An 8525-nucleotide genomic window follows, 5' to 3' on the forward strand; every position below is an offset into this window, starting at 1 on the left:
TGCGATTGTTTCCTATAGCCTAATCGTAATGGAAATTACATAAACACAAAACCAAACTGCCCAGGATATTGTCTGCTATTTCCCAGCAGCCTCAATACTGTGCCTCTGTGGAAGAAGCGCATGACACACTAGGCCCATTGTATCGCTTATAGCTCCATTTGTTCCGAGGAATCTATCAGCGAGTGCTCAAGGGTAGTTATATTTTTGAAAAAGGCACTTTTATTAATGGGTATGGAAATATCAATATATAATCTAGAGCTAATGGTATGGTTATAAATCAATAATAAGACTTTAATTAGAACAATTTTGTGGTTGCCATGTCGTGAAAAAAAATCCCTTTGGACACTCGTCTTGGGTTTTCGGCTCTTTAATGAATTATCTTGAAAGTAATCTGTTACTTATCTTGCTGGTCATGCGTCAGTGAGATGCCTCCCTCAATGCATCTAAGTTTATTGGAACAGTGTAAATGCCCATGGCTTAGTGAGACAATTGATTTGTTTAATAATTGAAAGAAGATGCAGCACATGGCTAAAATCGTTTCTACATTAACGGGTGTGTTTGTGGTTGTAATGCACAGTAACAGACGTCATGGTATCTTGTGTTTCCTGTGGTATAATAGTGTCACAAACGTAGCCTAATAGCTTCAATTAGTCTAACGTTAAGTAGCTTGAAGGATTCTGTAGTCCCAGCTGGTACACTGTGGGCCCCCATTTGCATTAAAGATAGATGGGCCTGTAGACTTTACCAAACGGTGGGATCCCTTTAATGGATTCTTCGTTTAGAGGAATTTAGATCTAGCCTACCAACACATTTTAAAACTCAATTCTTCATTGTGTCAGTGGTTTGAAAAGAACATATTTCATACACAGTTATTTTGTTTTATTTGACCATCTGGACCACTCGTCTGAAGGCCTCTTCAACTCCAAATCCTGTCGAGGCGGAACAGGGCTGCACGAACCAATCCCGATCGGAGCAAATCTTTCTCAGGTTAAACTTGTCCTTGATTTCAGTGACAGTCAGTGCGCCGTTCACGTCCTGTTTGTTGGCGAGAAGAACCAGCGGACGGCCCCGCAGCTGCTCACTCCTCAGGATGTTCTCCAGCTCCCGCCGCGCTTCCTCCAGGCGCACCCTGCTCGAGCTGTCCACAACAAACGCCACAGCTGCCGCGTCCTGGTAGAAACTCGGCCAGTGCTCACGCATCTTTCCCTGGCCACCGACATCCCACACTGTTAAGGCGATGTTCTTCATGTTTTTTCTCGCCTCAAACATTTCCACGTTGAAGCCGATGGTAGGCACGGTGCTGACGCATGCGTTGTGTTTCAGTTTGTAGAGGAGAGTCGATTTCCCAGCGTTGTCCAGGCCCAGGAGGAGAACCTGGGCTTCAGGTTGTTTAGATCCTCGCAGTCCCATGGCGACGCGCACATGTAAAGACACGGGATAGGCACATCTTCCACTTACAGTATCTTTTGACGCAGTGTTTGCTTAATGCGTTGCCCTGAGTTTAATAGATAAGCCAGTGGCTGCATGCTGACTGTAACTCACGGCTCACCGATAAGGTGCCACACCAGGGGGCAAAGTTTGCACCAACCAAAGGATATCCCTTGTTTACATACACTGTAGAGTTATGCAAACGTAGACTATTGCATCTGTAAAAACAATGTTGTTCGGCATGTTATGCAAAAGACCTTCTGCTACCTACGTTCACAGTCTAAAATCACATTCAAAAAGGATAATCAGACATGCATTGCTATAGGATACCTGCTGTAAATATTTCTGTGAATACAACCCACTCTTTACTTCTGAATCAGAAAGAATAAAGGTAAAGGGAGACATGTTTTATTTATTTATATAACAACATGTTGCACAGTGCATTTGATACTTGCACACATGCAATACTTTGCCTGAATTTTCTGACACAGTTCAGGCAATGTAATCATGTACAACGCAAGTGGCCTCAGTGCAGGTGACAGTTAATGGGAACGTTATCTAGACTTCACCCGCCAAAGAAAGATATGCAGTTTCTAACCGAACCAGTGCTGTCCTGCTCTTAAATAAATAAAGTAATAAGACATCCTTTATTTCAACATACAAAACAATTTCAAACAGTGCATCCACCTGAAGTGAAATGTCAAGTGGATGTTTCAGTCCTCAGACGATCCACTTTCACCAAACAACCTCAAAGTTTCCAGAGCTTCTCAAAAACCGGACATTATACATATATATATATATATATATATATATATATATATATATATATATATATATATATATATATATATATATATATATATGATACCTCTTCAGTTACATTGTCCTGAATCTAAAGGTGGGTCACCTCCAGTCCACATTAAAACTATACCATCCAATCAATAAAATAAATAAAATACAATACACGCACGTTTTAAAAAAATATTTCTATGATATTGAATACAGTAAAATGTTGAATTCTAAAAAGATACAGCAAATAAGAAATCAAGGTAAACAACTGAAGGTTGGTCAGCCGTTGGAAGGATGCACTTGTTTTCCTCAGCACAGTGGGCCGAAGTGCACTGTGGTTACAACCCGCTCTTTATAGCAGAGTGGCTGATGTGAGCTGTCATCACAATGCGTTTGCACAAAAAAGTAGCCAACTCTACTTACTTACTCAACCCAAACTCCCTTCTTTCATTTGATCTACTCCTCATTCTTCTTAAAATTCAACAACCGAAATGACTTAGGTGTATTCATTCTTTCTAACTCAGACAAACATAACTCACAGTTATGTTGGAAACAAGCAATTTCCCAAAGAAAACCCGTTATCTCAGTGCGGATGACACATGGCTCTCTCTTCGCCTCCTCTCATCATTTTCTTTTCTTGCAGTCTGGCACTGAATATATAAATGTCTCATTTAGACTAAATTAAGAAATTGCAGTGATCAGTCCAGCCAACTCTTTCATGTTTCGAAGACGATATCCAACTTGATTCCGCGCGCAGCAGTGTGAATGCGCCATGACGGCGCATCTCCAACCCAAATCAGCATCAGTGGCATCCTGCTGCTCGGGAAACGCCAGAGCTTAAAAATGACACACAGTGTTCATGTAGCCTAGGGGGCGCTTCCCTTAATTCCCTCGAATAATATGACCTGTAGTGGAGATTTAGGTCTTGGATCAAGATCTGAGCCAGTTCTCTCCTGGTTTCACCCACACTCCACCGGTTGGATTGTCCATCACGTACACTAGCCCCCCGGCGTCACAGCGGCTTTGGGTCCAAGAATGGGATGTTGACTTCTCTATTGACCGGGGGGAAGAGTGAAGACTAGCCGACTGACTGGTCACCTTCTTCTGAATGTGGACAACGGAGGCTGGAGTGCAACAAGCGTCGATCCGCTGACCCATGTCCACCGTGCCACCGCTGTGGAAAATCACCCGCGCTTCTATGGAGGATTTGGAGCCTTGCTGTCCCATATTGTAACTTATAGTCAAAGACAATAAAAAGCAGAATAGTTTAATTCGTGCAAACGTGTGAGGGTTGGCTGAATGTCAACTTTCTTCCTCTGGTGGCTGCCCACACTTGTCTCACTTCTTAAGTGGCAAATCTAGACTAAATAACATTAGACAACGAGTTCCCGTAAGGTTGTAGTCAGACGCTTGAGTGTGGCAACACGGCTGTCCAAGCTATTCTGAGTCCTTCCACCTGGTAAAGAGCGTAAATAAACTTGATATGACTGAGTGCTTCCGAGCTGCCCGCACCCCTGGGGGCTGCAGCGGTGTCGAGTTGCAATGCGCACGGCATGGCAGAGTCATGGCATGGAAAGCTATTTGTAGTCCAACAGAGGCATCCCAGAAACACTTAGCAGACGTCACTTGTTTCCTCCAACCTTACTCTCTCTCTCTGTCTGTCTCTCTGTCTGTCTCTCCGTCTGTCTCTCTCTCTCTCTCTCTGTCTCTCTCTCCCTCTCCTCATTCTTTTGGGGTTGTGCATCGCCATAAGTTACAATAAACTTGAGACATGAGTTGGTGGCAAGAGAGCACAGCTGATTCAAAGTCCTGGAGAGGTGATAAAACGCAAAATAAGGAAAGAATACCTTTGAGCAAGGCACTTATTACTCAACTGCTTCAGTGGGTGCAAATGTGTTAAAACCCTATGTGTTGTTTAAATATATGTATAAGTAGAGTAATGCACAGTTAGTGCAGCCCAGCTGGCTCCGAGATAATAAAGACCAAATGGGGGGAACACGTTCCAGATGAAAGAGTTAGTTTAATACTGATAGTTTGCATACAGAATTGTTTTACACTGCTTTTTCTTTTTACACTGTGCATCTGCTCACCATGTGTGAATCATTGACAGCTTCTCAAATTAAAGGGATGGGTCCTTTTTTGTAAACTTCTGGTCATGTAAAGAAGGACAACAAATTAATTTACATTATATTGATTTGGTAATCCGCCAGACACCCAAAAAACAACAACAACAAATAAGGCATTAGGTAAAATCTTAAATAAAAAATGACTTCTCTCAATTGATGCAAAGTTCATGCAACAGTTGTAAAACATAGGTGAACAAAGGTATAAGTCTGGTTTACTGTAACCTTCCTTGACAGGTTGTTGCTGTCGATGACACCAGTTGTATTGCTTCAGGAGCATATCATGTTACTAGCTACTAGCATTCCGGCTGTGCAGTTCACCATGCGCCGGTTTCTCCTGGTAGAAGACGTGTGGAAGTCTGTTGCACCTCCTGTTTCGTGCTTTCAGGTCAAAAGGCAGCCAACATTGTGTCAATGGATACGTACTGTAGGTATGTACTTTGTTCATGAACATGGATAAGCCGAAGCACATGCCCTGATACAGATGGTGTAAAACAACTTTGATTGAACAGCTTACATTAGTTCCACCAAGAGGTTAAGGTCAGCAAGTAAATCAGGTTGTACATACATTGAAACCCTCTTGTGTTACTGAGGACATACAGTATGTATATGTAACAATTCACCGTTCCAAAAAAATAAACATCTGAAAAGTGCAATTTTTGACATAATTGATTGTGTGTCTGTGTGCATGTGTTGTATGTATGAAGAAAAGAATACTACAACCCAAAATCTATCTTCTGAGTATACCTAACCTTTGGTTTACTCCAAAAGCATAAGTAAAATGGAGCAGTTTCAGCCTTTAATAACTAAAGTGGCCCGAGGAGCCCCCCTCCAGCAAATTCATTGGTTCATTCATTATTTTGCTGGTTGGCTGCTGCAAACAGTTACATCCCTAAATTGGTCAAATTAAAAATAAAACAGTTATATGTTGTTAAATTACTCTACATTAAAAGCCAGAACAAACTAAAAGTAAAAGGAAATGCCAAATTACTAATTTCGTTTCTCATTCCATCTTTAAATTTTAAACTGGAATCACATTACTTTAAAAATCACTTTTAAATGTACGTTTTTTTGTAATTCAAATTACTCTTGTATCTACTTTTCATATTCCATCTCACAAGTCTTAAATTTCCTGCTTAAACATTTACAGTTTGCAATTGTGTGTCTGCTTGAACTTAAAGACGGTTCTCTTTCCTTTATAGATGTGTTTGTACCTAAAGGTTTAATGAAATCCAACCCACAGAGTAGTAGCAGAATTGTGATATAGTATTGTGACACTGTTCACAGCTGCCTGCAGCCAGATGGTGAAACCACAGATGGTTAACAGCTACCATTTAAGTCTACAGGCGGCCAGTAGTTGATACTCAAAAGTTAGATTTTAGGTTCAGCATCACTTCAAGTTAAATGAAGGTATGGATCCACTGGAGTCTTTTTATGTTTAACATTATCCCTATTAAAAATGTAACAGACACATACATTACTTGAGAGCATCATTAAAATGCAGCAAGCAGGGTGGTGTTTTAGCAAATACATTTTCAACAGCTCCCTGTGGTTGCACAGTAGTTATTGAATAGGCACTAGTTGAAGCCTCCAGTGGAGCTTTACCATTCATGTGCATTAACGGTATACAGTAGTAATCACAGTCTGAAGTGTGCTGGTTAAGAGAAAAAATCCCCTGCTGCTCAGAAAACGCTGTGTTTATGCATCTCCACTGTTGGAGAACTTCAGTATTTTTTCATGTATTCATCATTAAGTTTGCACATGGTTATGATATCTGTATTGTGTTTGAATGCCCTCATCTCAATCAGAAACCTACAAACGAAACAAAACCCTAATTTGACACGTGTTTTTCCATGTGTGCGTATGTCTGTATGTGTGTGCGTGCACTTGTACAGTTCTCAGTAACCTTCAACTTCCTCCAGTCCTACTGGGGTATCGCACTTGCTGCTCCATCCAGAAGATGTGGAAAATCATTGAAAACATTGATCGCAATGTGAGCCCTAAACTTGAGCCTGACCTACTCTCCCGCCTTGCTGCTCCCCCCAGCTCCGCTTTTGAACTTCACCACCATGACAGTGATGTTGTCGGGGCAGCCGCGGTAGAAAGACTGGAGGACGATGCTCTTGGCGCCGAAGTGAGGCTCGTCTAGCCGCTCGCGGACAAACCGAATGGCCTCCTCGTTGCTGAAAGCGTCCCACAGGCCATCAGATGCCAGGATCATGAACTCCGGTTGGAGCTTGTCCATGTCAAAGGTCATGATATCGGGGTCGGGGATGACTACGTTGAGGTTCTTCAGCGGGTAGTCCCCTAGAGAGCGGGACATAGCCAGGATTCCCTGGACTCTCCAGGATCCATTAAAACTGATGAAACCTCCTGGAAGTGAAGAAATAAGAATAACAAAGGTTAGGCACAGTTTATGATCTGTTAATATGGACATACTGGAAGAAGTCTAAGTGCTTTAAGTAAAAGTACTAATACCACACTGTAAGAATACAGTGTACTGCATTGAAAATGTTACTTAAGTAAAAGTATGTAAGGAAAATGTACTTGAAGTATTTAATCGGCTAATAATTTCAGCTGGACTAGTAGGCCGTTATATTGTTGGGTAGTTAAATTTGTAGTAAAACATTGAATTTTACACATTTCATGTGTTTTGTGTGCAAAAATCTTAATTAGTAAAGTAACTCAAGTAACTTAAGCTGTCAGATTAATGTAAAAAGAACAATATGTCTCTCTGAAATGTAGTAGAATTGGAGAGAGGCACAGAAAGAAAAGAGTTAAGTAAAGTACCTTACATGTATGCTTATGTGCAGTACTTAAGTACTTGGTAAATGTAATTAATTACTTTCCACCACTGGACGGAAGTGGCAGAAAACTAGACTGAGCTGAAAAAAGCTGTTGTAAACACTGGAGAGAATTGGGATACTTTGATAGGCAGAGCTCACCATTGGAAATCCTTAAATCACACAGCTTAAGGATCTATTTCATCTACATCTGACCGGGTGCTTTGTTTAACACAATGCTGTTCCTAAACAGACCAACAGATGGCGTCCACGGGGCCTACAGTCATCCACAAAAGAGTGCAGTGCAGGTAAATTCAGTATGTGATGTTTACTACAGGTTGTTTCTCTCATCATATACCTGCCCTCTTGATCCTCTTGCGCTCTTTGAGCTGGTACGGCTTGTGGTCGTGTGATAGTGCAACAGCGTTCCCGTCTTTGTCACACAACACACCACGAGAGTCTCCGACGTTAGCCACTGTGAGTTCTCTGTCTGACAGCAGCGCCACAAGACATGTCGTTCCTGCACGGGAGATAAGAAGAGAAAGACAAAAATGAGCTGCTGTCAAGACCAAATAAGAGACAGAAGGTCAATAATTGGTAAAGATTTGGGATATTATACAGAGGCAGTAAAAGGCAAAGATAACAATGAGTCTTACAACATTCTTTGACAAAGTCCAAAATGTCAGTTTAATATATCTCCAGGAATTAAACGGTCAAGATATCTCTGGTATGATAGTATCTGTCACTATTGCATTTCCTTTGATGTTCCACACTGTAATAAATACAAGGATTTATAAGTGAGAGAGTGAGAGAGTCATAAATGTATCATATGCTGAATTGACACAATGCCAGACTGCCACCAAACCAATCAACACTGAAAAACAATGGGCCAAAAACAACCGTTTCTTGAGGTAGATGTATCAAATGCCACCAACAGATCAATGTGGTCCGTAGCTCAGAATTTTACATCAGAGCAGTATCAACTGCAGCATAGTGTTACAACTCAGCAGTTACTCTCAGCCAGTATAGAGAGGGAACCTGTGCTGAGAGGATATGATACAGGAAATTGTGAGATTTAGTGTAATAGCTGAGGTGTTGTGACACGTAATTTCAACTTCTCTAGTTTAACCAGGGCCAGGGTGTTAAATATTGTATGAAAACGTTTTGGATTAAAATATATACATACACTACATTACTATATGCAATACATGTAAAGTGCACTTTGTAACATATTTGTTTGTATACTTCATTAATGTGTGTGGGAGTTTGAGGTGTATTTTAACTAAATGCTTCAGCTGATTGTTTTTATTTCCCAAAACAGCTCTTCCTATCTACACACACACACACACACACACACACACACACACACACACACACACACACACACACACACACACGCACA

The 8525-nt window shown here is 41.2% G+C and overlaps 1 protein-coding gene and 1 pseudogene across 1 annotated transcript; both read right to left on the minus strand.

Annotated features, from left to right (window-relative positions):
- Window positions 1–479: 479 nt before the first annotated feature.
- arl14 (ADP-ribosylation factor-like 14) lies at window positions 480–1504 on the minus strand. Its single transcript, XM_034887872.1, has one exon. The coding sequence runs from the start codon at window positions 1408–1410 to the stop codon at window positions 880–882; it is 531 nt and encodes a 176-aa protein (XP_034743763.1). The 5' UTR covers window positions 1411–1504; the 3' UTR covers window positions 480–879.
- Window positions 1505–4217: 2713 nt separating this feature from the next.
- LOC117954243 overlaps window positions 4218–8525 on the minus strand; it is an 8557-nt pseudogene continuing 4249 nt past the window's right edge.

Source organism: Etheostoma cragini, chromosome 12 (assembly GCF_013103735.1).
Source record: "Etheostoma cragini isolate CJK2018 chromosome 12, CSU_Ecrag_1.0, whole genome shotgun sequence".
Taxonomy (NCBI): Eukaryota; Metazoa; Chordata; class Actinopteri; order Perciformes; family Percidae; genus Etheostoma; species Etheostoma cragini.